Here is a 27,842-nt window from a genome sequence, read left to right as displayed (position 1 = left end):
GCAGAAACATGGTCAGTCTGCCAAATCTCAAATACTTCCATCGGTGCAGGGATGGCTTACACTAGTCAAACTGAGATATAGTGTAATGCTTTATTCTGTTATAATTTACATATGCCCATAATTTTCACCTTTTCAGGCTTTGTTTGAATTTCCCATGTTGTCAATACAGTTTTCTGAGTTCTGGTTGAATTTCCAACAACCTTCTCTTTCTCAGAAATGCTTAGTGTATGTGTTGACCTTTTACTTTGGACCTATCTAGGGAAGAAGGGAGTTCCTACTTCTAAGAAACAAGTAAAAATTGCTTAGCATTTTTTTTAGAAGGGCTTAGGCCCACTATAGCAAGTTCTTAGCAGTTGCTATAGAAGATGATATTAATGCTTAGTGGGCTATGGTAATCTATCTCTGGGGAAGCTCTGATTACTTGGGGATAAGATTCTTACTAAGGCCCAGCAATATTTTAAAAATTGTTGCTGGTGGTGCTGAAGTACAGTAAGCATTGTACTAGGGTGCATTAATTTCCTGCGACTGCCAACATTTCCTCCTGATCCGTAGAAAAGACTAATAGAATAGTGTATGCCAATGGAACCAAGCCCGACCAAGTGGTCTTTCCTGGAAGCTTACGTGGTGCTCATTAATCAGCTGGATCACCAATGATATGATAATAAAGGAGGACCAGGAGGGCAAGAAGGTACGTTTTACTATAGGAAGAAACATATTAAAGTTCGGAACTATTGAGACTCAGGCTTTGATTGGGGACCTGGTTTTCATAGGTGAAAAATAGTATTTGATGGTCTTACATTGCTTTTACTATTAAGTAAGGCAGGTCAAAGAGATAAGAACTGTTGGATTCTGTTACTATGCTGACCACATCCCTAGTTCTGTAAATTCCTAAAATGTCTTTCCCTCTGTGTTCTAGGCAGCACTACTTCAAGTGTGGTGCATGGACTGGCAGCATCAGTGTCAGCTGAGAGCTTGTTAGAAATGCACATTGTCCGGACCCTTTCCCAGACCTTCCGACTCAGCATCTCCGGAATGGGGCTCCAGGAATCTTTTTTATTAGCAGGCTCTCCAAGTGATTCTCATGCACATTAAAGTTTGAAAAGCATTGTTCTAGGGTATCATATCCTAAAGTATGTTTTCTGTGGGTTTTTAGTAAGTGCCATGCCAAAAATAGTCCCAGTCATTGTCAAATGAATTTGGAAAATGCAGAGTTAAACAAAGTTAAGCTTTTTAATTTTATTTTTGTGTGTGTGTGGGGTGGACTACCAGATTTTGCAGAGCTTTTTAATATGTTACTCTACTGTTCACAATTCTCCATTGGGTTCTCAGCACACATAAAGTGAAATCTAAAATTCTCATCATGGACTGTGATGTACTGCATGGTCTGGCCCCTATTGACTCTAATCTCATTTTCTATCTCTGTTGCTTTTGCTCACTACACTCCGCCTACAATGCTCTCCTAGCCAGACACACTCTTACTTTAAGGCCTTTGCACTTGCTGTTCTCATTGCATGAAAATCTCAGATCTCTGTTCAAATGTATCTTTTGCAAAGAGGCCTTCCCAGGTCATCGTGTACAAAATTGTATCTCCTGTCACTTCACTCCAGTCCCGCACCCTGATTTATTTTTCTCTATAGCCCTCCCTACTGTCTGACATTTACAATATTATTTTTTTATTGATTGATTTACTATTTGTCTACTTCACTAGAAGATAAACTCCCTGAAGAGTTTGTTCATTGCTGATTCTTCACTACCTAGAATAGTGCTTGGCACATAGCAAGTTACTTAAGTATTTATTAATGAACAAATGAATGGAGAGAGTGAATCATAGCATAGAGAGAAACAATAGTGAGACAAAATGTGGCTGCCCTACAGCAGTGCATGCGCCTCCCAGAAAGCAGAATAGAGAGGAAAACTTCCAGGGCTTGGTCATCCAGTGTCTTGGGAGTCATATACCATTATGATTGATACCAAATCATTGATTATTCCCACCAAAGCCATTGAGGCATGGGGAAATGAATTTCATGCATTTTTCCCTGTAATTATGGAACAATAATGATCATTCCACACAGAATGGACTCCTGGTTATCTCTCTAATGAAGTATTTTTCTTAGTTCATTTCCCTGTTAATTATTCATTATCTATCCCTGGGTAATCATTCACTTTCATGGCTTCAGATGTTATCAGTAGATATTGGTTAATTTCTGTGGTTAGTACCCAACTTCCTCTCCTGTGTTGCTACTGCCAACTGGACATGTCCATTCAGATATTGAGCTGAAAACATCACTTTTTTTCTTCTCTGACTTCCGTACTTCCTGTAATGGCAGCAATAATCTTGCAGTCTTTGAGGCTAAAACCATGAGGATACTCTAGAAGTCTCTAGAGTTCACCTTTTCTCATTCAAATAGTTGCCCAATCTTCCTGATTACTCCCAGTGTTATATCCTATATAATAAAAGACTAATATTGCAAATTGACTGAATGGCAGAACAACTGGTTGCTATGATGTGCATTGACCACCAGGGGATAGACGCTCAATACAGGAGCTGTCCCCTGGTGGTCAGTGCACTCCCACAGTGGGGGCGCCACTCAACCAGAAGCTGGGCTCACAGCTGGTGAGTGCAGCAGCCATGGTGGGAGCTTCTCCTGCCTCCGCGGCAGTTGGACATCCCCTGAGGGCTCCCAGACTATGAGAGGGCACAGGCTGGGCTGAGGGACCCCCCTAAGTGCACACATTTTGTGCACCGGGCCTCGTGTGTGTGTGTGTGTGTGTGTGTGTGTGTGTGTGTGTGTGTGTATGTATGTGTATATATATGGTTTTGTTTCTACCCTAACACTGGACTATTATAGTAATGACTGAACTATTTCCCCTCAACCCTGCTTTCAGTCTATCTTAAACAGATTCTTTAGCCTGACTCTTAAGATACTGGCCTGTATGGCTATAATATCCATATAGCTTTATGTCCATGATTTCCTCACATCTCTTTTCTGATCTAGCCAAACTAGACCACTTGATCTTTTCCTGACTCTTTCTGAGTTCTTATATTCTCATGTATTTGCTCATTCTGCTCCACCTAATAAGAAAGCTTTTTCTTATTATCCATGTTTATTGATATCCTGTCCATTCTTTAACACCCACATCAAATATCCTCTCCAAGAAAGTTTTCTGATATATTCTTTGAGAAAATGTGCATTCTTTTCTTATTTTAATATCATTTAATGCTGGTGATTTTGGCACATTTTACCTCATTCAATAATAATTTGTATTCTTATTTTATTCCTGCCACTGTATTAAAAGCCCAGTGAGGGCAGAGCTTTTGTCTTACTAACCTCTGCATCTCCACATTAGGCCCCAGTATATATACTCAGTAACTTGAATTGAAATACCGTGATCCAAATTATATTTCATAACAGCAATACAGTTATATCATGGTCTGATGTTCTTTGGGTGGGGAATTTATTAAATAGTTATATTTACATCCAGGTTTCTCGGGAGTGACATAGCCAATCATTTGACACAGAAAGGTACAGAAAGGTTAAGTGATTGTCTCTGCCATACCTCAGATGACCCAGGACTCTCAAGCCCCAGTTTGCAAGTCTGATATAGGCTTCTCTTAAAAACTTTTCCTCTTCTGGAAAAATAACAATTGCTTTCATTAGCTTTTGAGCCTTTGAACTACTTGGATCAAGGGAAACTGAGAGGCTTAATCCACTCATCCTCAAAGGATAAATTCAGATTCAGATGCCCAAGTCTCAGAACGAGGCATCGGGCAATTGCCTGGTCTGCTTCTAAATCTGGTGGCTGGGGAGCAATCCAAAAAGAGTCTGCCTCCATTCTACCCACTAGTCACTCACTCTTCCATAAATCTTACAATTTGAACCCACAAAACTCTTGCTAATTGCCTCTTATTGGCCTGTTACAAGATGCAGCATAGGGAAGAGACAAAGCCTCCCTATTCACATTCTCAGTGGGCAGCAGGGGTCTCTGCAAAAATAAGGAAACTGGGGCCCAAGCTGTTCATTTCTGAAAGTCAGGACAAGATCTTCCACTATTCAGAATCTCACATAATTACAATATTGCCTCCTGGGAGATCCTGTCAGTTTATCAAATGGTCTATTAGAATTTTAGAGTGTATTTAATATTAGAGTCTATTTAATAAATTAGCACTATTTAAAGTTATAGACTTTTTTCTTCAAAGTGATAGACACTCTACATTTTAATTTCAGTATTTTTTTCCTAGTTGGAGGGAGGGAGGGAGAAAGGGAAGGAGAGAGAGAGAAGTGCTTTTCATGAAAACATCAGTTCTTGTATTTATGTTTTAAGAAAGCAAAGGGGAGGTAAGAACTGCAGCCTGATAACTGAACTTTCTGTTTAGAATTCCCTCCTCTCCATTGGGCCTTAGCTGGGTTTCAATAATTATTGCTCAGGCACATAGTCTTGGAGCTTTGCTTTCTCTCAGACTTGTACACAGTTCTAGGAAGGGTTGTTGCCAAAGCCATCATGTGATTTATTGACCCTCCACTGGGACAAGGGGGAACAGATATAACTTTGTGATTTTATTATAAGGAGGTTGGGTTAATATTTCTAGGTGAAACAAGCTACTATACCAAGTTCAAACATCTGAAGAGGGAGGTTAAGAAATCCTGAGTGTGGGGTGTAAGGATTATTCTGTCCTGGGGCTGTACAGACGTCGTCTGAGGCAGGGAGCAGGAGAAGAAAGGACACATTGTGACCCATTTCCAACACCTCCTGTGTGTAGAGGCGGAAGTTCCTTGCCTGCAGAGGGACACGCGCGGAGGAAAAATAGGAGAGTTACAACATGGCACTTACATAAACAACACCAAACTGGCATAAAACATCTAACAAAATTACACGACTTCAAGCTTGGAATTTTTATACAACATAAATATTAGGGTTCAGCCCATTTAATAATGCTATATAAAATCAAGATTTAAGGCAGTAATGTTCCACATAAACTCTGAAAACAACATTTATGCTTCTTATAAAAGTAGAAAATGATTGCATTCTGTGGGCTTTTCAAAATGATGAATATAATTACATGAAGCAACAAAAATGGATTGAATTAAAAATCCACTAGTTTCAATTTAAGTTGGTTAAGGGGGAAAAATGTAGTTTCTGGCCAAGGACTGAGGAAATTTTACAAGAATCAAAAAAAAATTGTTGTATGCACTCTTAGGCAGTTAAGCAGCCTTCTCCCAACATGTATATGTAGCCCAACAGTCACCAATGAAATATGAGCTGCTTCAAACCTGCTAAGCCTAAGAAACCCTTTAATAGTATCTACTGTCACAAGTAGACCTGGTAGTTTTTTTTCTCCACCAGAGTACACGGCCACCCCTAGAATATTCTTTTGCTCCCGTAGAGTCTTTATGGCATCTTGTGCAATTTATTCTTTGTCAGTATTGGCTGTTAGGACTAGCCTTGCAGTATTAACTTAGAATCGGAGTAATAACCCAATGTAAGAACACTCTTGGAGTTTGTACTCTATACTCGCCTCTATGGGTCAGAGACCAACACATGGTTGTCTCTCTGTTATTTAAAAAGAGACAGTTACTGCTGTAATAGTCTTCCTGATTACAGGATAAACTTTGTTCATTGTGTGTGTGTGTGTGTGTGTGTGTGTGTGTGTGTGTTTTGGGTGGGAGTAGAAGGTGAAGGTAGGCCAAAAAGTCCTATCTAATAAAGCGGCAATATGCAAATTGACCATCACTCCAACACATAAGATGGCTGCCCCCATGTGGTCAAAGATGGCCACCCCCATGTGGACACAAGATGACCACCACAAGATGGCTGTCAGGGGAGGGCAGTTGTGGGCAATCAGGCCAGCAGGGGAGGGCAGTTGGGAGGGACCAAGCCTGAAAGGGGGGGCAGTTTGGGGGGACCAGGCCTACAGGGGAGGGCAGTTAGGGGTGACCAGGCCTACAGGGGAGGGCAGTTAGGGGCGACCAGGCCTGCAGGGGAGGGCAGTTGGGAGGGACAAGGCCTGCAGGGGAGGGCAGTTGGGGGGACCAGGCTTGCAGGGGAGGGCATTTGGGGGGGACCAGGCCTGCAGGGGAGGACAGTTGGGGGGAACCACGCCTGCAGGGGAGGGCAGTTAGGGGTGACCAGGCCGGTAGGGGAGGGCAGTTAGGGGTGATCAGGCCGGCAGGGGAGGGCAGTTGAGAGTGACCAGGCCTGCAGGGGAGGGCAGTTGGGAGGACACTTAGGGGTGACCAGGCTGGCAAGGAGGGAAGTTAGGGTGACCAGGCCTGCAGAGGAGGATAGGGGCGACCAATCCTGCAGGGGAGGGCAGTTAAGGGTGACCAGGCCAGCAGGAGAGGACAGTTAGGGGCAATTGGACAGTTAGGGGAGCAGTTAGGCATCGATTCGGCTGGCAGGGGAGTGGCTAGGGGGTGATCAAGCTGGTAGGCAGAAGTGGTTAGGGGATCAGGCCTAAAAGGGCAGTCGAACATCCCTCTAGGGGTCCCAGATTGGAGAGGGTGCAGGGTGGGCTGAGGGACAACCCCTCCTCCCTCCCCCCATGCATGAATTTCGTGCACCAGGACTCTAGTAAATAAATAAAAGAATAATTCAATGCTATATCATGTTAACTTATTGGACAGAGCTAATTAAACTTTTACTGTTCTCTTCTATGCCAACAGCTTTTATTGAAATTGCTTGTTAGCAGAGGTTAGAATTAAAGACAATAATTTTTACAGTAAATTCTCTGTGGAAAGTTAACAGCATAACCTTGGCCATTGCTATAAATTGTACTACCACGTGTCTTCTTAGATACATCATTTGTACATCTAACTATAGATTTATTTATGTATTTCTTTTCCTTGCTTTATGCTATCCTGAAGTTGAGACTTGGTGCCCTTCAAGGTGGGCTAGCCAATGATTTTTCCTTGCTTGACCAGACCCTGTAAAATGGGGTCTAGGAACCTTGGAAGAAATCAACATGGAGAAGCTAGAGAAAAGGGGCAGAAGTACAGTCTGTGTCTACTTGTAGGCATCAAATTCAAAGAGCTTATATGTGCAAAGTGGTGTTAAAACCAATGAAAAATGAAATATATATATATATATATATATCTCCTAATATATAAAAACCCTGGTTTGTCATGACCAAGCTCGACCAACTGGAAGCCAGTCCTGCAGTCAGTGCTGGGTTGCCGTGGCGACCCAGCACTGACTGTTGCAGCTGCAGGTGCGGTGACCCAGCACTGACTGCTGAGGTGGCTGCGAATCAGGCCCAGAGAGAGGCTTGAAGAGAGAAGCAGGGTCTGATCCGTAGCCTGTGTAGCAGCTATTGATCAGCACTTGCCTCTCTCTTTCTCTCCCTGCCAGGCCAGCAGCCGCACCTCCATTTCTCTCCAGGCCTCCACCCGGGCTGCTGATCAGCCCTGCCTTTCTGATCAGGCCATGTTGATAGGCCCAGAGATGCTGACAGGCATAGAAACTGATCAATCAGAAGCAAATCGGGTGAAGCGTGAGGAGCCAATGGCTGTCTAGGAGGTGGAGCTTTTCATGCTGACTGGCATAGAAACTGACCAATCAGAACCAAATCTGGGTCCACTGTGAGGAGCCAGTGGCTGCCTAGGAGGTGGATTTTTTGACGCTGACTGGCATAGAAACCAACCAATCAGAATGAAATCTGGGTGAACTGTGAGGAGCCAATGGCTGCCTAGGAGGAGGAAGTTTTGATGTTGACTGGCATAGAAACCGACCAATCAGAACCAAATTGGCTGGCAGAGGAGGGAGTTGGTGGTGACCAGGCCTGCAGCGGAGGGCAGTCAGGGGTGACCAGGCCAGCAAGGGAGGGCAGTTAGGGGTGACCAGGCTGGCAGGGGAGGGCAGTTGGGGGCGATCGGGCCAGCAGGGGAATAGTTAGGTATCGATCAGTTGGCAGGGGAGTGGTTAGGGGGTGGTCAGGCTGGCAGGCAGAAGCGGTTAGGGGCAGGCAGGCAGGTGAGCGGTTGGGAGCCAGCAGTCCCGGATTGTGAGAGGGATGTCCGACTGCCAATTTAGGCTCGATCCCACAGGGGTCCCAGATTGGAGAGGGTTCAGGCTGGGCTGAGGGACATCCCCCCCCCGCCCCTCCCCCCTGCACAAATTTCGTGCACTGGGCCGAGAGAGAGAGAGAGAGAGAGAGAGAGAGAGAGAGAGAGAGAGAGAGAGAGAGAGAGGTGTGTGTATAAAACCTCCTCTTGTGTTTTATGCCACAGTGCAGTTTCCATTTGCCACAAAAAGAAGATAGAATGGTAAAGACTAGTACCTGGTGTAGAGGTATATTGATCTGCTTAAGGAGAGCTTTCACTGCCATCTGGAGCTCGTAGAAGAACAATTGCATGGGGCAGTCAGAAGTATGATCCACACTTTCCATAGATTCAGAGCCAGAAAGCTTTTGGACCCATTCCCACTCCTCTCTGTATGTTGAGTCAAGTTAAAATTAGAAATATAACAAAAGTTCAGAACACAGCTCAGAACATTTTTAGTGTGTATGTCCAGAACCTGGGTAACCAATTTTTGGTGGTTAAAACTCAATGCAATTTATGCTATTTGAACTTTTAGACACCCAAATGGAGTTTAAAATGAGCTTTTTCTAATTTCAGCTTAGTTCACCTACCAAACCACGTCTACCTCAGGACAGCAGGTCTAATTTGTATCAGTTTTTAATTTTTGAGATTGGAGCTTTTAGATATTTTGTCTTTATTTTCCTTCCCCTGAAAATCCTATGTAAATTCTAAGACCTGCATTTTGCCACAGGGCCATCTGCAGGTTAATTCAGCAATTGAGTAACCACAGGACTCTGGTCCAACTCAGGCAACAAACCATGTGGCACATTTCAAACCTGGCCTGTGGTAATCGTGGGGACTATTTTGGTTTCTTTCCCCTTCCCAAAAGCTGGAGGAGAATCACAAACAGGAACACCAGACAATTCTAATAAAAGGAACCAGGGGACACACATCACTGCTTCCATTCCCCTTTCAAACAGTCATATGTGTCTTTATTCTGCATGCTCTAGAATCCTTCCTAATGAACTTTCCCAAATGTCATGCAGAAGGGAAGAGAAAGAATGGTGGTGGGAGGAAAGCACATCTGGTTTATTCCCCAAAGGCTCCTCTTCAAAAGGAGCTTGAAAAGATCAAGGTAAATGCCTCTTGGGTAACATTGTTTCCACAGGTATTTTAGTACAAGTCTCTAAACATATTCAGTTGGCTGGGTTTCTTCTTCTAACTCTTCAGGGAACAGTAATATGCTCTCAGGAGCAGGCTAGAGAGGAAAGGAAAGCCCTCCTCTCTGGGGATGGAAAGAGAGGAGGTGCTAACATATGTTCCCACTCTCATGAAACCCTCTGAGGGCTCTCCCCAATGGATTATACCAGCCTGGGCTCCAATCTGTGGGTCAGAAAATGAAATTGATTGTGACATAAGCTTTTCATCAGAAAACACTCTCTTTTAACCAACTACCCTCTTAGAAAAGTTTCTGTTTTTAAGATATCTGTTTCCTTTCAATTCCCACACTGGAAAAGACTATGGAAAATTTACCCTTTGTCCCAATAAAAGAAAAAAAACCTCAAAATTAAATCCCACTTCAGTCTGGGCATACTGTTGGCTTCATAAATAATTGAAATCTCTGAGAACCTGTTTGGGAACTGTTTCTTTCTCTCATAGCTGATATTGAAAACTAACTGAGGGGGTCTGACTAGCACAAGTACACACAAAACCTGAAGGAGAAAATTGCTAAAATATCACCTGTAATCAAATTAGAAAATAAATTACTGTTAGGAATACCATAAAATATCTAACCGTTAATCAGCTTAATTGCTAAGGACGAGGGAGATGGAACTGGCAGAGTGAAGGATACTGGAATCTCCCATAAAAATGAAACTTGGAGTCTTGGCAAGGGGAAAGTAGATGGTATAACCACTAAAAGATAGAGTCTAAACCTTTAAGACACAAATCTAGAAAATGGATGAGAGTATTTGTTGCTGAGTCAACCTACAAATGAGTGTTATAACCTCTTGGGAAAGGCTGAGATCACTAATGCTGATTGTAGAAGTGACCACCAGATGGCAGACTTAAAGTCTCGGTGTAGTTGATAAGTGAAAGAGAATATGGCAGCTACTGAGTTCTTTGAAGAGACCATCATCATCATCTTCATTGTGATCAAGTAGTATTTAATAAACATTGTGAGACACTAGAGTTAATCAACTTGCCAAAACTTTAAACGACCACATTAGAGTCACCTTTGGTTAAATCATAGGTATAACTAGAGTTTGGGTATCTAACTTGTACTCTGAAGTCTGAAAATCTCTGGAGAGTTCTTTTTCTTATTTGTTCGTTCCTTTCCCTTTAAACAATTTTTTTTTCATGTTAAGCACAATTCAGTAGACTTTCAGAGACCTGCTAGAGGGCTAGTTGTAAAGCTGAGCCAGATTACCAAGATTGGGCAACCTTCCCAAAACGAACAGGGCAGTTCACCCTGATGCCAAACCATAGAGGAGTTTCTAGAAGCTCAGGCCTTGTTACATCTTTTCTGCCCTAGAGAATCATAAAGAGTATAGAAAACTTACAAAGTCCCCAGGCTAGAGGGTTAGGGGTGGGGAGAATGATGGTGGAGGGGCAGCCCTTTATGATTAAGGGGAAATCAGTGGTTTACTAGAACCCATTTCCATAGTCATATTAAAAAAATAATGACTTATTAGGATGTGAAGAAAAGATATTGGAAATAGCAATGTTGAAAGTAAAGGACACCTACACATTAACCAGTTGTGCATCAGTGGCTGTACCATGAATAATATAGAGAGAAAAGTGAAAGGATAGTGCCCCTTAGATGGGCTCACTTCTTTCACCAACACCACCAGCCCTTCTATCCTGATGTTAATATGCAGCTTGGTGTCTGCCCCCGTGTGCTGGCTCCTGAGGATATCTCACTATAGAAACAGTACTGGGAAGTTCAACACTTCATTTTCCTTCTGACACATCACACCATCACTCAAGCCATTGTTTCACCAGGAGGAAAATCCAACGCCTCATAACTTACTTGGAAATGTTATGGTTTTCACGGATCTTAACATGGCAGAGAATGTTGGGCAACTTTTGAGTAACAAGAACTTTGATCTGGTCCACAGAGCTACACAGCTTTAGATAACCCAGATATAATCCAGGAGAGAGACGTTGATGACTCCTTTTGTGATAGGAGAGAATATCCTGTAAGGTGAAAAAAACAAGCAGAAACAAAAAACTCCTTGAAAGGCGATCTCAAAACCTTTTTCTTTCTTAGGTGCAACATGTCATGAATTAAAGGTGCTGGAGCTAAGAAATTAGGTGAAACACCTCAGATAACACCATGAAGGTTGGGGACAGACCATCTTACCTTCAGGAGACTTGTCCTCCAAGTCAGGTAACCAGTTATTAATATATTCTACATGCTTATTTTCCTCAGATTTCTGAACAGGGGGAGGTGTGTCGGCTGTGATTAGCTATGGACAGATGGTAGTGGAGGCAGGTACTAAAGAAAACTAGAATTTATAATCTCTGTCCTTGGAGGGCTTATTGTATAGCTGGGGAAACAGAAATTTACAAGTGTAAATGCTGATAAAGCTGTACAGGAAGCCTCATTATTTCAGGATAATTGGTATCAGGAAAAGTCTATTTTAAATGACACCACTTAAAATAGGATAAAAATTTTGTAGTAGAAGAAAAGATTTAATTGATTCTTTATCTTGAGAAATGAAACAATGTAACACAATAGATTTATTTATCTTATTAAAATTTAAATTGTAGTTATATGTATTGACTAATTCTGAAAATGAAGAGAGAATCAAGTATTGGTTCTTTTTTTGGCATAACATTTTTTAGACGAAATTGTATGATACGCTGTTTGAAATTGTATGAAATGCTGTTTCTTACATTTGACTTTCACAATGAAGAGGATAGTTTTTTCAAGAGTTTGTGAAAGTTTCATATTTTTTCCCCCTGGCATTTAAAAAATATTTGATATTTATGTCATTCTCTTATAAAATACTTGTTCCTTTTATGTTCTTCAATTGTTAACTGGTCTATTGCTGAATTGTAACTGGCTTTGCATGTGATTTGGTTAGTTTTCCACATCATCTTCATCAGCTTCACAAAATTCTGTACTTTTACAAAATTTAAAATTTACCTTATAATAGATTTGCATTGTATTGTCACAACACAATATTCCACAGGCAGCAGAGACTGAATGAAGTTGTTGGTTTAACAGGAAGTGCCAGCCTGTTATAGCAGAGGGACGTTTGAGTCAAGTCTTGTTTTATATGTTGTAAGTTCTCTAGTGAACTATTTAGGGTGTGACTTTAGCTTCCCTATATTACTGCAATAATTCAGATAACGAATAACTGGAAATACAGATTCCCCCTACCCCATTTCAGTAGGTATGACTTTTTAAACATTTGGGCAGCATGGGAGTTAAACAGTGTTAACAGTGATGAGTCAGGTAACTGATTATGAAGATTCCTATAGGCCAGAGTTTAGTCTGATTTTCAAAGTGAGTAAAAAAAGAGGGAATCATCACTACCACTAAATGTAGGGAAGGTGAAAAGGAAAAGGAAAACAAACATTATACTTGCACAAAATTTTATATGGAACAGAGAGGTATTGAAGTCTCTCTTGGCCACTAAGAAGGAGTAATCTCTCCTCTGTAGAATTAACGATTTGCAACACCTAATACATGCTATTGTGTATTGTCTCCTTTGTTCCATCCTCTACCAAACATACTGAATTCCAGGCTCTACAGGAAACATTGGGGTTTCAGGTAACTTGCTATGAGCACTACTTTTGAAGAGGTCAAGAAGATGAGTAAACAAATTATCACTATATACTGAAATCAATTTTATAATAGAGACAGTGTTGGCATACAGATGAAGGAGTACTTAGCTTATATTTTTCTTCTTTTATGCTCTTTTTTTGGACTATGAAATTAATGGTGTTGCTGTGTTTTTTATTGCTTTGTTTCCTTAGTACCCAATGCTAATTCTATATATAATAGATACTCAGCATGTAGAAATCAGGACAGTTTCCTAAAACAGAACAGAGAATAGCAGAAGAGGAACAAAATAAGAATGGCCACAGCTGGGGTCATAAATGGTCACATAACTAGCGAGTACAGAAAAGAAAAAAGCTAAGTAATTTTTAAGATATTTGATGAAAAAGGCTAGAAAGAAATTTGATTTCATGATCAAGAAGGAAGGCATTCTTATTAATATTAGGAGTTCCATACAGCTTGACTTTTTAATGTCTTTTATCCTGTCTCAGAACAGATCACAGGTGAGTAGTTGACTAGAGGAGCTTCAGTCAAGGTGAAATTTTAAGAAATGAATAGGTAATCAAAGAGAGAAATGGTTAATGAGAGGAGGAAGAATGGAAGTGTTCAGATGGACAGAATTTGATGATATGCACCCTAGGGGAGTACTTGCTGAACAAGCAGATGTGGCCACAAACTCACAGGTCAATATTTTTGAGAAGTGATGGACAACTAGAAAGTCCCTCAAGACTAGAAAAGGGCAGATATGCCTATCTTTGAAACAGGAAGGGGAGAAGCACAGGATGACCCTAGTAATTAAAGACTGCCAACTTATTGATCTTTGGGAGAAATGAAAAAGAACCATCTAACAATCAATTTGCAGCCAGTCAAGGAAATCCTGAGACACTGGATCAGGGAGAAGTCTCCAGTGGAATCTGTTTCACTAGATAATCTGTGAAAAGAAGAGTCTTTACTGTATTACTTTAATAAGCTAAATATCTGCGGTGAAGATTTGTGAATGATAAAAATGGTGTGGGAATAGTAGACATTTTGAGTGATGGACCAATAAAGACTGGCCCTGAGAGCCACTCTTCCCAGCTTATTTATTGACATTCCAGATAAAGAAATAAAAAATGTGTATCAAATTTGTGGGTCCCAAGTTTAGTGTGGTTTGGATTTTCTGGAAAATAGTAATAAAGCTCTGAATGACCCTGTGCATTGGAAAAATAAGCTTATCATAATTAGGGTTTAAACTAAATAAGAAAATGTGCTTGTAGAGACCCAAACCCCAGTACAAGTATAGGATGGGTATGAGTATAAGAGAAAAAACATGTGGGGGTCAGAGCTGGGAACATACTGTGGTTATGTAAAAGCCAACACCATTCTGGGATGGAGTAATTTACTCTTTCATTCAATTTTTTTAAAAGACTGTTACTGAGCATCTACTATGTGTGTTCCTGTCTTTACATAGTCATTTTATCCTTCATTAGAATGTTTTGGGCCTAAGAAATGCATAGGAAGAGAAAGAAGCTATCCCATTCACATAATATGAGGTATACTAGAAAGACCCCCTAAACCAAATCAAATGCCTTTGGGTTTACACATTGCTTCATTTGACCACTAAACCACATTTCTAGCCTCTACTTCCACTACAGCCCTTTTTCATCTCTTATCTCCAGCCAAGATGGATCCCTTTTTCATTCCCCATGCATGCCCTAATCTCTTTCTTGATTTTTTTTCTTGTTGGTTCATGAATTCACTCATTCTACCAACTTGTATTGAGCACTTACTACATATAAGGCATTGTGCTAGGGCAGTGGTCGACAAACTGCGGCTCAGCAAACCGAGGCTCGCGAGCCACATGCGACTCTTTGGCCCCTTGAATATGGCTCTTCCACAAAATACCGACTTCTGTGCATGGGCCACGAAGTTTCAATCGCACTGTATGTGCGCACCCGCACGTGGTATTTTGTGGAAGAGCCACACTCAAGGGGCCAAAGAGCCGCATGTGGCTCGCAAGCCGTGGTTTGCCGACCACAGTTAGGGTATTAATGACATCAAGATGAATAAGACACGATCCTTTCATGGAACTCACATTTCAGTATGTGAGAACTAAATGTAAGCAAGTTTTTCTAACCCAGTGTGATAAGGGCCATAAGAAAAATGTGTAAGAGTCCTTGTGGACCCAAGGGAGGGTGAAGATTGACTTTTCTAGCTTCTGCCCATTTCTTTTACCATGCTCTGTATGTAATTCTATTTATCTCCTTCCTTTCTCCCTCCTACCTTTCCTCTCCTCTACCTTTTTCATTCCCCCTCTCCCTCTATTTCCCCCCCCCCATCTCTTTCTCTTTTTTTCTCCACCTGGTGAACTTAACTTACCCTTCATGGCTCAGCCAACTGTCACCTCTTCTACAACGCCTTTCCTGATATTTCCAGGTAGAATTAATAGCTGCTTTGTCTGTGTTTCCATAGTACGCTGTTTGTGCTGCTATCAGGCTCTGGTTTAATTCTGCCTTGTATTACCTTGATTTGTTTACAGGTCTGTCTGTCTCCCCTGACTGAACTCCTTGAGACCAGGGACCTTGACTTATTCATTTGTTTTTTCTATAGCACCTAGAAGAGTTCCTGGCACCTACTTGGTGCTGAAAAAATGTTTATTAAATATGAAGTGAGAGGCCAAGAGGGAGTGGGGTCTGGGGCAGGGCCTCTGGGAGAGAATATGCTGTGCTGGTGCAGTAACTACGAAGAGTTATATATCCAACTGCTCTTCATTGATCAGATAGCCTAAGAACTTGTTAGAAGAATGATATATAGTTACTTTTCCAGTAACCACAAGGTTTTTGTTTAGTTGGCTAGGGGATGGAAGCAGAATTGTCCAGGGATAGCAGAACTCATAAAATGGTGGCTTGTGGTCTTTGTGGGCCAGCCCATGATCATTGGACTACAAAGAATTTAAATTTTCTGGATTATTTTTTTAACTTTTAAAAATAAAGAGATTTTATTGAAAACTCTGAACTTTCAGCTTTTCTTTAAAAATTGGAAAACATTTCAGCATTGGGACTACTTTCCTCCACTGCAATTAGCTGAGGCTGAATAAGGCTGTTCTTTAAATGATCTCAAGAATACTATAATCTCTGTTACTTCTATACTGTTTTTTTCATTGAGATATAATTCACATACCATAAAGTTCAACATTCTAATGTGTGAAATTCAGTGGTATTACTATATTCACAAGTTTGTGCAGCTATCACCACTATATAATTTTAGACCATTTCATCACTTAAAAAATACACAACAACTTTGCTGTCATTACAATCCTGTCACTCCTTCTCTTTCCCTGGAACCACAGATACACTTTTATGAATTTGTCTATTCTGGACATCTTATATAAATGGAATCATGCAGTATGTGGCATTTCATGTTGGCTTCTTTCACTTAGCGTAATGCTTTTAGGCTTCATTCCTGTCATAGCATGGGTCAGTACTTCATTAATTTTTATGGCTGAGTAATATTCCATTCGATGGATATGCTGCTTTATTTATTCATTCATTAGTTGTTGGGCATTTGGCTACTGTGAATAATTCTGTTGTAGACATCAGTGAACAAGTATATGTGTGAAGTCAATTGTTTCTTATATCCAGCCCACCTGGCTCATTTCCATTAGTTTCCCAATTCCAGCAGTTTTTGATCCCCATGTTAGAGGCTTGGGACAGGAATGAGCTAGTAAAAAAGCAAAAAAGGCAGACAAGATCATAGGTCCTGGGCATCTCAGGTATAAGAAGATATTGAGTCCCTGGAGTTAAATAGGAATGCCTAAGAAGGAAAGCAGAGATGGGAGGAAATAGAAGACAAGTTTCATTGTAGCTTTTCTAGGATCAAACTTTTTAAAAAGGATCCAGAGAAAGGGAGGGTGAGGGTGTGTAAAGCAGCATGGTAGCATGGGAACACCAGCCTAGGAGTCAGAAGATGTCAGTCTTAGTCCCTTCTATGCTGTTTTTTGGCTGATATGACTCTGGCCAGTTATTTTTCTGAAATCCATAGCTTGATTTATGGATTGGCCACAATAAAATTACCCATTCAACCTCATTGGGTTTTTGTGAGGATTAAATGATATCATAGATGTGACAAAGTGTTATAAACTGAAAGTATAGTACAAATGAGAGATTAATATTCAGAGAAAACTTCACCTGTGAGGCTTTCAGTTATTGAAGTGGCTCCTGAAGACCATGGTCAGAGTAACTCAGCACCTGAGAGGGACCTCCCTATTGGAAATGCTCTCATTGTCAGTTTGTTCAGAGGGACACTAGCTTGTTTGTAATGACTCTCTTCCTTTCCAGGCAAGTATGGGAAGGATTTCTCTCTCTCTCCCAAATATATGAGAGAGGCCTGTTATAAAGTCTGGGACTTGAGAAGGTTAGGCATTTGAGAGGGGTGGACCTGAAGTTTCCCTGGGGCACTAGGAATTAGTAGATTAGTTATGGGCCCAGATTTTGTTGAAGCCTGTATCTGTTTTTGAAATCCCCACTGTGGATCATACAGCCTTTACACAACTTTTCCTTAGTTCTTATGAAAAGGTAGAGGAAGGGAGAAAATGCTCGAGGGATGATTGAACCAGTGCTTGGGGTCCCCTGGGACAGTAAGGATGAGGAGATCGACTAGGTGTGCCCTAAGGAGAGCCTCGCATTACTTGGATTTTTCTGAGTAGAGAAATAATAAAAATCACTAACATTTATTGAGCAGTCACTTTGTGCTACCCTTCTAATGTTTCATATGTTAACTCATTTACTTTTCATTAGAACCCTATGAAGTAGGTTGTTGTTTTTTTTCCCCCCCAAAGGAGGAACTACAAGAGTTGAGAAATAAGTAACTTGCCCTAGTCATCCTATCTAATAATAGGCAAACATGGTAATTGACCGTACCTTCGCTATGCCTCCCATTGGCTAATCAGCACGTTATGCAAATTAACCTCCAACAAAGATGGCGGTTAATTTGCATACTGCAGGCAGGGCGGGACAGCACAGCCGCCAGCACGAGCTGCCATCCCGGGCCGCAGGCCAGCCCCTGAAGCCGCCCAGAAACCAGTGATTGGGGGGAGATGGGGGTCCCCTGCCCAGGCCTGACACCTCTCGCCGAGGTGTCAGGCCTGGGCAGGGGGCGGAGCTGGCAATCGGAGGGGTCTGGGGGTCCCCTGCCCAGGCCTGACACCTCTGGTGGAGGCATCAGGCCTTGGCAAGGGGCCGATCCAGCGATCGGAGGATGATGGGGGTCGACACCTCTGGCCAAGGTGTCAGGCCTGGGTGAGGGGCCAATCTGGCGATCGGAGGGAGATGGGGGTCCCTTGCCCAGGCCTGACACCTCTGGCAATCTGAAGGTGATGGGGGTTGACGCCTCTGGTTGAGGTGTCAGGCCTGTGTGAGGGCGGAGCCGGTGATGGGGGGAGATGGGGGTCCTCTGCCCAGGCCTGAAGCCTGGGCCAGAGGCATCAGGCCTGGGGCGGAGGGGGCGGGAGATGGGAGGCCAAGCCGGCGATTGGTGTGAACTACAGAGGAAACACCTTTTCTGACCGCTCACTGGTTAAGCTCCCTGTATGCCCCTGGTAATATTCTTAGTAACTTGGGTAATAATCCAAAAAGGTGATCTAGGGTTTTTCACCACACTCCTGGCGAAAAAAAATGAAGGTCCGCTGCTGGAGGGCTAAGAAATGTCATATCCTGCCCTAGCTGGTTTGGCTCAGTGGATAATGCCTTGGCCTGCCGATGGCAGGGTCTGACCAAAGGGATGTACCTAGGTTGCAGGCTCCTCCCTGACCAGGGCTCAGGTCAGGGCTCATGCAGGAGGCAACCAATCAAAGTGTTCCTCTCACTTTGATGTTTCTCTCTGTCTTTCCCTTTCTCTTCCACATTCTCTAAAAATCAGTGGAAACATATCCTCAGGTGAGGCTAAAAAAAATAATAAAGAAATTATTATTATGTGAAAGACACATCTTGAAAATGCCTAAAGAAAGTTGTCATTTTTTCATGGTGAAGGGATGGGAGTCTGTGTTGATGAAAACACCTTGGTGGCTGTGGTGACTGGCAGTGGCTGCAGCAGCGGGGTGATGGGGCTGGTGCCTTCCCCTGATCAGCCCAGTCACCTCCCACCAAGGGAGGCCAGACTGCAGCTTAGGCCCTATCCCCCAAGGGGAGCAGGGAGTGGGCCTAAGCTGTCACTAGGACATCCCCTGAGGGCTCCCAGTATGTGAGAGGGGGCTGGCTGGGCTGAGGGACACCCCCCCCCCCAGTGCACAAATTTCATGCACCGGGCCCCTAGTCTATACTAATAAAAGGGTAATATGTTAATTAGGTTGGACGTCTTTCGGACGTCCATCCAGACAAAGCCACAGCAGCTGCAAGGCCCAGGGCTCAGGCAGCCATGGGCTCAGGCAGCCATGAGCCTTGCCTGTGAGGCCCAAGGCTCAACGGCAGCCATGGGTTAAGGCAGCTGTGGGCTCAGGCAGCTGCGATCCCTGGCGGCTGCGAGGCCTGGGACTCAGGCAGCTGCTGCAGCTGGCAGTGGCAGCAGCAGCGGGGTGATGGGGATGGTGCCTTCCCCTGATCAACCTTGTTGCCTCCCTCAGTGGGAGCAGGCCTAAGCCATCAGTAGGACATCCCCTGAGGGCTCCTGGACTGTGAGGGGGGGCAAGCCAGGCTGAGGGAACCCTGGCCTCTAGTCTATATAATAAAGCTTAAGTGACCATTATGGCGAAATGACCGGAACGACTGGTCACTATGATGCGCACTGACCACCAGGGGGCAGACTCTCAAAGCAGGAGCTGCCCTCTGGTGGTCAGTATGCTCCCACAGGGAGAGTGCCGCTCAGCCAGAAGCTGGGCTCACGGCTGGTGAGGGCAGCGGGAGTCTCTCCCGCCTCCAAAGCAGTGCTAAGGAACAGTGAGCAGGCGGGTGGTAAGGAGCGAGGGGTCCGGACTGCAAGAGGGATGTCTGACTGCCAACAGGCGGACGTACCCCGAGGGGTCCCGGACTGCGAGAGGGCACAGGCCGGCCTAAGAGACCCCCCCAGTGCATGAATTTCATGCACCGGTCCTCTAGTATAACTAGAAAAGGAGTCAGGAATCATACCCAGTCAGTCTGATTCCAAAATTATGTCTCAGAATGTCATGTGATGTAGCAGAAAGAGGCCCAGGCTTCCAATCAGAAGGCCTGGTGGTCATCAGTCTACTGACCCTGAAAAAAGACTGGTTTGTGGCCCAGAATTATGGGAATTACCTAGTCAGTTTTGGGCAACCACCACAACCTATCTCTACTTTCATGTTGAATTGGTAGGGCCACCTCCTGACATATTTAATCTTAAATCTGGGAGTGATTGAATACCAGCCCTACTAGTTTTATCCCCCATTTCCTCTCCAGTGTAAGACCTACTTGGGAAAGGGGTGAAAGAGAAAAATAGAAGAGGAGAAAGGAGAGTGGAGGTGGGCGGGAATGACATCAAGCAGGAATGTGCCAGTCAGCGGGGGTAAATTTTCCACTTGGATCTGGGTGGAAACCTGATCTTGCCTCTATTTTTGGTCTCCTTCTCTAACAACCTTTCGCCAGATTGGAATTTTTCTGCACCTGTAACACATTTTTAATGTAATAAGTCTAGGAGAAACCAGGTATTATATCACGCTGGGGCCTGTGCTGTTTCTAGGAGGGAAGGTAGCCCAGACCCCAGTTTATCCCTATAGGGGATTAGTGTATTAGTCACCCTGTAAAAGCTCAATTTATTATGATTTTTAAAATGTTTCTTTTAGCACTTGCTTATAAAAGGTGAAGAGGGGAGCCACGAATGTGTCTGTGTTCCCTGCCTCCACCTTTTCACACACACCCACCCTCTATCAATTTCATATGAACTCAGATTCCATAAAATCAAATCCAGAGGCTTTGACCAATTAGCTTACTTTTGCTTCTTTGGACTTTGTCCTTGTTTGGGCTGGTGCAACTAATGGAAAGGTGACCTTACTGTCGTAGCCACCCCTCAGTGGGGAATGGAAATAAGTGGTCTTAGCTGTTTAGGGTGATGATAGGGCACTAGTGGGCCAAGGCTTGGATTTGGCTTGTTAGTGTGGGATTGAGCCCTTTATTTCTCCATTACTACAGATTGGCTTTCTTGTGAATATACTAGTATGTCATGGGTTGCATAGGGCTCAAGGTGGATGTTTCTGCCAGCTTTGCCACCTAACTGAACAGTTCTATAGAACTTGTCCCCATCACTAAATTTAAATAAAGAAAGCAAGAAAAAGACAGCTTGAAACCCAAATTCACATAAGAACATGTGAGGCAGTTTGGTGGCATGCATGGAACATGATGTGGGAACGTATCCTGGTTCTGCCATCCTCGTTAAGAGTCTGATCTAAGCTGCTTGAATTTGAATTTTGGTGGTATTCAGTTCTCAGGCAAGTCTCTCATCTTTCATTTTATCTCCCATTCCCCACTCACTGAAATCCTACCTCCTGCCCTGGAATATGATATAATGTAGCAGAGAGAAGAGAAGCCTGCTTACAATCAGAAGATCTAAGTTCAGGTATTGGCTCTGTCCTTTTCTAGCTGTGTGCTCAGTGGCAAATCCAAGTTTGGTGGTGCTTGAACCTAATGCAATCTTGGGTTCTTTCCTTAAGGTAGAGAATACACAATTATGAATGTGAAATTATTAGGATTTCTGCCAGGGCCTTGAAGGGGCTTGTGCAGGTGAAGAGCTGAATGATGCAAAATCTTCATTAGCTTCACTAAATCTGCCTCTGTCACATCATATTATCGAGCCTCAGTTATTTCATGCCTAAAATGGATTTAAACATGGCTGACTGTCTGTCTTGAGGGAGTAGTTTAAGGAACAAGCAAGAGTAAATATTATGAGTGTTTTTGTCCCAAGTGATACATACATGCACACACACACAAATACATATATAGTTTAGAAATGTATTATTATTGTAGTACATTCAGTTATTGGTTTAATGTTTTGATTATACTATCTGTAGATCCCTGCTCAAATATTTGTCTCATTGTTTCTCATTGGTTTATTGGGTCAGGGGCATTCTCAAGGTGCCAATACTTGAATTCCGGATTGGGAAAGTTAAATAAAATGAAAACAAGCTTCTGAATCTTTCCAATGTGTGGAATATAAACCATGACATGTCTCTGGACCTCTCCAGTTCATCATTGCATATGTAAATGGATTTTGGTGTATTTCATTAGAGCCTCAATAAGTGTGTTTGGAACTTTAAATATATTAGGAAATTGAAAAGACTACATACCTGGATGGTTATCAGTAAAATGTCTAAAGCTGTTGGCTCCTCAGGTGTTGACAGAGACTTCCTCTGGCTTTGCAGCTTTGAGATCTGCATCCATTTGCCATTAAAAAATGAATAGAGCATCTCCACCTCTCTGATGGTGACTATCAGGATGTTTCCATGCCGGTCTTTAATGGGCTCATAGTAAACTCTTCCCAAATTGTGTGTTCCAAGTAAATTCTAGAAGCAAATAAATTTCTGGTAGCTTATGTGATGTACAAACAAAGCAACATAACTGCAACAAAAGACACTAAATAATTATCTGATGTTTCTGAGAAGCTGTGTGTTGTTGTTTTTTTAGCAGACTTAATGCTAGAAAATGTGGCATCATAGAAATGTACTTAACAGAAGCTCAAAGAAAATGTCTTCACCCATAAGTCTGCAAAGATTATAGCAAGAGACACAAAAATTATATTTTTTAAGCAAATTCAATATCTGTAAATATCTCTTACCCACATAGACACACCAGCACATAAACCTCAGTCACTGGCACTTGAAGAGAAACCCAGATGTTTTAAAGAAAAATGCCTGATATTTCAAGTATGCTGCTTGTGGAGTTTTCAAGCGATCTACAGTACACTGGTGAGAAGTGGGGTTGTTTAAAATGAAGAAGTGAATTGACAATGTAGCACATTGTACAGGTCCCAAATGACTGCACATTCCCTTCAAGATACTTTAATTTGGAGATTGGCCTGGTTTAACTTACCTGCATTTCAGGGAGTTCTATTTATTTAAAACTTTGTTAAAATTGTTCATGAGCTAGGTCAACTGTGGCAGACAATGCTTTCAGAAAGGTAGGAAGGGAAGGATGCTGCATTAAACGTGGAAGGGCCCAGGTAGATGTTATTAAAATAAACTGTCACAAATATGGTTTGAAGAGCACTGAGAGGAATAGAATAAAATATCCTTTTACTTTGAATATCTATGGTTTTTAAAAATTATAAACCATCTTAGAACTCCTAGCTGTTATTTTTGTGAGCTTACATAAACACTGATGAGATAACCTGTTAGCCAGAGAGCAGAAGTAGAAATGGAATTTGTAAAAGTAACAAGGATGACCTAAAAATAAAAATGAATGAGCCAACTAACTACTCAGTATCCACATCTACCAAAATATTGGGATATTCCCTAATAGGTAGGGACTGTGCCTTAATTTTTTTTTTTTTAATTCACAAGGACAGGACACATAAGGAAGAAATTTCACAAATAATTATTGACATTTGAAAATTGAGTTGGCAGGATTACTATTTTTTAACAATGGCCTAATCACTTAGATTATTCTTGTTTAATAATTGACTTTCAGATCACAGAGAAGTAACTGGGTAAGGCAGTGGTTCTCAACCTGTGGGTTGCGACCCCTTTGGTGGTCAAATGACCCTTTTACAGGGGTCGCCTAAGACCATCTTGCATATCAGATATTTACATTACGATTCATAACAGTAGCAACATTACAGTTATGAGGTAGCAACGAAAATAATGTTATGGTTGGGTCACAACATGAGGAACTGTATTTAAAGGGCCAGAAGGTTGAGAACCACTAGGGTAAGGCCTTTTAAGCCTGTCCTATGTAGTAATTTGCTGCAAAGTAATACTGGCCAACAGCAGTGGTATGCTGGTAAACTGTCTATATAAAAAATAACTGATTTATAGGATATGCCAATTTCTGTGGTGTAAATACTCCCACCATAAGCTGATTTTAAGCTTCTAGGGTTTGATAACAGGCTTTCAAAATTCCTGAATATTTAACAGTTGGCTTTCCTAAGCCAGTGCAGGTTGGCTCCAGCACACCACTGCTATTAAGCCTTTAGTTATACTGGTGTTGAATTTCAGGGCTGGCTGCTGTTCATTAACTCTTAGACTTCTGAAAAATTGTTACTCTCTTAAGCCCCGATTTTCATCATCTAATATTAAAGATCCTTACAGCTCAAATATCCCTTATCCTAATCCTTACTTTATAGAGTTTTGGGGGATTACATGAGAAAATATTTTGTATACTCTCAAGTTTGTAAATGTTCTTTTTTTTTTAAATATATTTTATTGATTTTTTACAGAGAGGAAGGGAGAGAGATAGAGAGTCAGAAACATCGATGAGAGAGAAACATCGATCAGCTGCCCCCTGCACATCTCCCACTGGAGATGTGCCCGCAACCCAGGTACATGCCCTTGACCGGAATCGAACCTGGGACCCTTCAGTCCGCAGACCGGAATCGAACCTGGGACCCTTCAGTCCGCAGGCCGACGCTCTATCCACTGAGCCAAACCGGTTTCAGCTGTAAATGTTCTTTACTGCTCTAATTGGAATCCCACCCTGGCTTACATTTAATCATTTTCAAGGCTCAGTCCATGTTTCACCATCTCTGAAAGGACTTTCCCCACTCTCTCAAGTAGAATTTACAATCTCCTCTTTTGTCCCCTATTGTTTCCTGTACAAACTTGTGTCTTAGCCTGACTGTGGTCTCCTTGCATATTGATATACTAGTGGCCTGGTGCACGAAACTCATGCACATTAAAAGGGAATTAATTAGAGGAAATATTTTAATATTGCTATTTTCCCTTTCTCTATAATAGAAGTGTCAGAGATGAAACAAAATTAGTAAAATGTATATGAAAATCTCCCTCCTGTCAGAGTCTGGGGCACGCTGCAGGACCCAGAGTCAAGTCCCCGCCCACCAGCGTGCACCTTGAAATCATGTGAGACCCAGACCCGGCCGGCCCCACCCCAATCAAGCTATTTAATAACAGCCTCAGGTCCCCCAGCCCGGTGCTGGGCAGGGGGTACAGCCTCAGGTCCCCCGTCAAGCCCCACCAGGCAGGGGGTGCAGCCTCAGTTCTGTCAAGCCATGCTGGGCAGGGGGGGCACAGCCTCAGGTCCCCTATCAAGCCCTGCTGGGCAGCGGGTGTGGCCTTGGGTCACCTGGTGCAGCTTCAGGTCCCCCAGCCCAGCCCCAGGGTGAGGAGCACGGCCTCAGGTCTCCCTGCCCTGGCGCCGGGGTGGGGGGCACGGCCTCAGGTCCCCCGTCAAGCCCTGCCAGGTACGGGGCACAGCCTCAGGTCTCCCGGCCTGGCCTCAGGACCCCGGCCCCAGGTCCCCCGGCACAAGGACCATTTGCATATTAGCTCTTTATTATATAGGATATGTCATGAGATCTTGGTTGTTTTGTCTCTGTGTCTCAGGGTTCCTGGCACATAGTAAGAGCTCAATAACTTTTTGTTGACTGAATTAACATATTATTGTTAGGACACTGGAAAATACAAGTTACTTTAAACCAAAGCTGCTGTGTAGACATTGAATGAGATGGTCATTTTTAAAGCAGTTATTATCAGTGGTTTACTATTGGCTTTGGATGTGATGACTAATGGGGTAAATAAGAAAGCACTTTAAAAGTCTTCCTGAAATTCTTTATTGATATCAGATTGGGTTAGCCAGCTCTAGGGAGCAACCAACTTAAAAGCAGAATATCCTTGTGAAAATAAATTGCAACTATGTTCCAAGGGGGCAAATTTGAGCTTCTTTAGGACCTAAAGGATAAAAAGACCACTTTAGTACCTGTCATGCAATAAACATTAGGAGATTTGGGAACCCTGATGATCCTAAAAGATAAAGAGGAATAAAAGTCACTTGATGGCTCCTAGGAATGCATCTTGGTTATAACCAGAATAAATCACAAGCCTGTCAATAGCCCTAACAGATGCACAATATTTAGAGACCTTTAGTCAGACCTTCAACGGGAAGTTGAAGGAAGTCCAGAGTGGCGATATGAAGTCCTAAAAAAAAAAAAAGAGTAAAATTTTGGGCAAATTTTCCTCCAGCTTGAAAAATGAAAAAGACATAGTTTGAATAAATTGTTACCTGACTTTTACTCACTAACACTCATTTCTAAAAGTGGTGAAGGAGAACAGTTTAATGTAATCCAATCTACAGTGTCAGATTATTACTATATTTTGAGGATAAGTAGTCTGGACACCTCTTAATGTAAGAGCAATGTACACTTCTGCCTCTTGGGGCCTCTGTCATTTTCCTAAGAGTAGGAAAAACAATGTGGGGTCATAGCCACTTACAAGCTTTCTCTTTTATTTTTTAAGTCCAAATACTGGAAGATACTTGTCTCTCCTCTTGCCTAGGTAATATTAATCAAATTAAAGTCACTTCTAAATAGGTTCCAAATGATGCAGAATAGAATTTTACTTTTTGAAGAAAGGTTATAATGTGGATTAATATCTTCTACTTGAAATTTTTGTCTGCTTTTGTAAATGAACACATAATAAGATGATGAAGTATTAGAAAGAATGCAGACTTTGGAGTTATGTAGATTTGTATTTGTATCCAGACTCTGTTACTTCCTATTTGTGTGATGTTAGGCAAGTTATTTAACCTTCCCAGCCCACAGTTTTATCATCTGTTAAACTAATATCAATAATAGTACTTTCTCATCAGGGTGTGATGAAGATTAAATGAGATATAGTTTATAAAACTCTTAGCACAGTGCCTGTCATCTGTTCTATTAAATAAACGAAAGCTGTTGTTTCATGATTATTATTTATTATTAGAGGCCCAGTGGACGAAGTCGTGCATGGGTGGGGTCTCTCGGCCTGGCCAGCGATTGGGGCCTATCAAGGCAGAGGGAGATTGGCCAGCTGGCCAAGGGGAGGGGCTGAGGGAGGTTGGCTGGCCACCTTGATCAGGGCTGATGGGGCTGGCCAGTTTGGAGGAGGGACTGCGAGAGGTTGGCCAGCCATGGGAGGTTGGCCGGCCGCGGAAGGTTGGCTGTGGGAGCACACTGACCACCAGGGGTCAGCTCCTGCATTGAGCGTCTGCCCTTGGTGGTCAGTGCGTGTCATAGTGAATGGTCATTCAGTCGTTTGGTCATTCAGTTGTTAGGTCGTTTGGTATCTTAGGCTTTTATTTATGTGTGTGTGTGTGTGTGTGTGTGTGTGTGTGTATGTATATATTAAGTAGTAAAGGATCTCACTATAGAGCAGAAACTGGAAAACAAGGCAAGAGGCAAGAATGCATAGTGGTTGGTAGGCACTGTGATGAAGACAAGTCAGGGTGTATGGAAACAGAGGATGGGAAGAAAGATGGTGATGAAGAACTTTGTGTGCCTTGATAAAATGGGCCATTCTTTTTTTTTTAATTTTGTTTTATTGCATAAAGCAGGGGTCCTCAAACTTTTTAAACAGGGGGCCAGTTCAATGTCCCTCAGACCGTTGGAGGGCCGGACTATAGTTTAAAAAAAAACTATGAACAAATTCCTATGCACACTGCACATATCTTATTTTGAAGTAAAAAAACAAAAACAGGAACAAATACAATATTTGTATTTGCATGTGGCCCGCGGGCCGTAGTTTGAGGATCCCTGGCTTAAAGTATTACAAAGAGTATTAGATATGTCTCCTTCCCCCCGCCCCCCTTGACATTCCCCCGGCCTCTCCTACCCCCCAGTGTCTTATGTCCATTGGTTATGCTTATATGCATGCATACAAGTCCTTCAGATGATCTCTTACTCCTCCTCCCACCCCCCAACCCTCCCCGGCCTTCCTGCTGTAGTTTGAGTGTCTGTTCAATGCTGCTCTGCCTCTGTCTATTTTCGTTCATCAGTTTATAATGGTCTTTATTATCCATAAATGAGTGAGATCATGTGGTATTTTTCTTTCATTGACTGGTTTATTTCACTTAGCATAATGCTCTCCAGTTCCATCCATGCTGTTGCAAATGGTAAGAATTCCTTTTTAC

The 27,842-nt window shown here is 42.5% G+C and overlaps 1 protein-coding gene across 1 annotated transcript in view; it reads right to left on the bottom strand.

The window, feature by feature from the left end:
* The window catches only part of ANKFN1 (ankyrin repeat and fibronectin type III domain containing 1), a 141,656-nt gene that overhangs the window by 26,734 nt on the left and 87,080 nt on the right, over positions 1-27,842 (bottom strand). Inside the window, exons 11-14 of the mRNA XM_059668256.1 lie at positions 22,073-22,288; positions 11,047-11,213; positions 8,276-8,426; positions 4,608-4,776 (exon numbers count right to left, since the gene is read on the bottom strand). Coding sequence (XP_059524239.1) covers positions 4,608-4,776; positions 8,276-8,426; positions 11,047-11,213; positions 22,073-22,288 — 703 coding nt within the window. The remainder of the gene's footprint in view (positions 1-4,607; positions 4,777-8,275; positions 8,427-11,046; positions 11,214-22,072; positions 22,289-27,842) is intronic.

Source organism: Myotis daubentonii, chromosome 16, assembly GCF_963259705.1.
Source record: "Myotis daubentonii chromosome 16, mMyoDau2.1, whole genome shotgun sequence".
Taxonomy (NCBI): Eukaryota; Metazoa; Chordata; class Mammalia; order Chiroptera; family Vespertilionidae; genus Myotis; species Myotis daubentonii.
The sequence above is the reverse complement of the archived record's forward strand: the minus strand, read 5'-3'. Positions and strand labels throughout refer to the sequence as shown.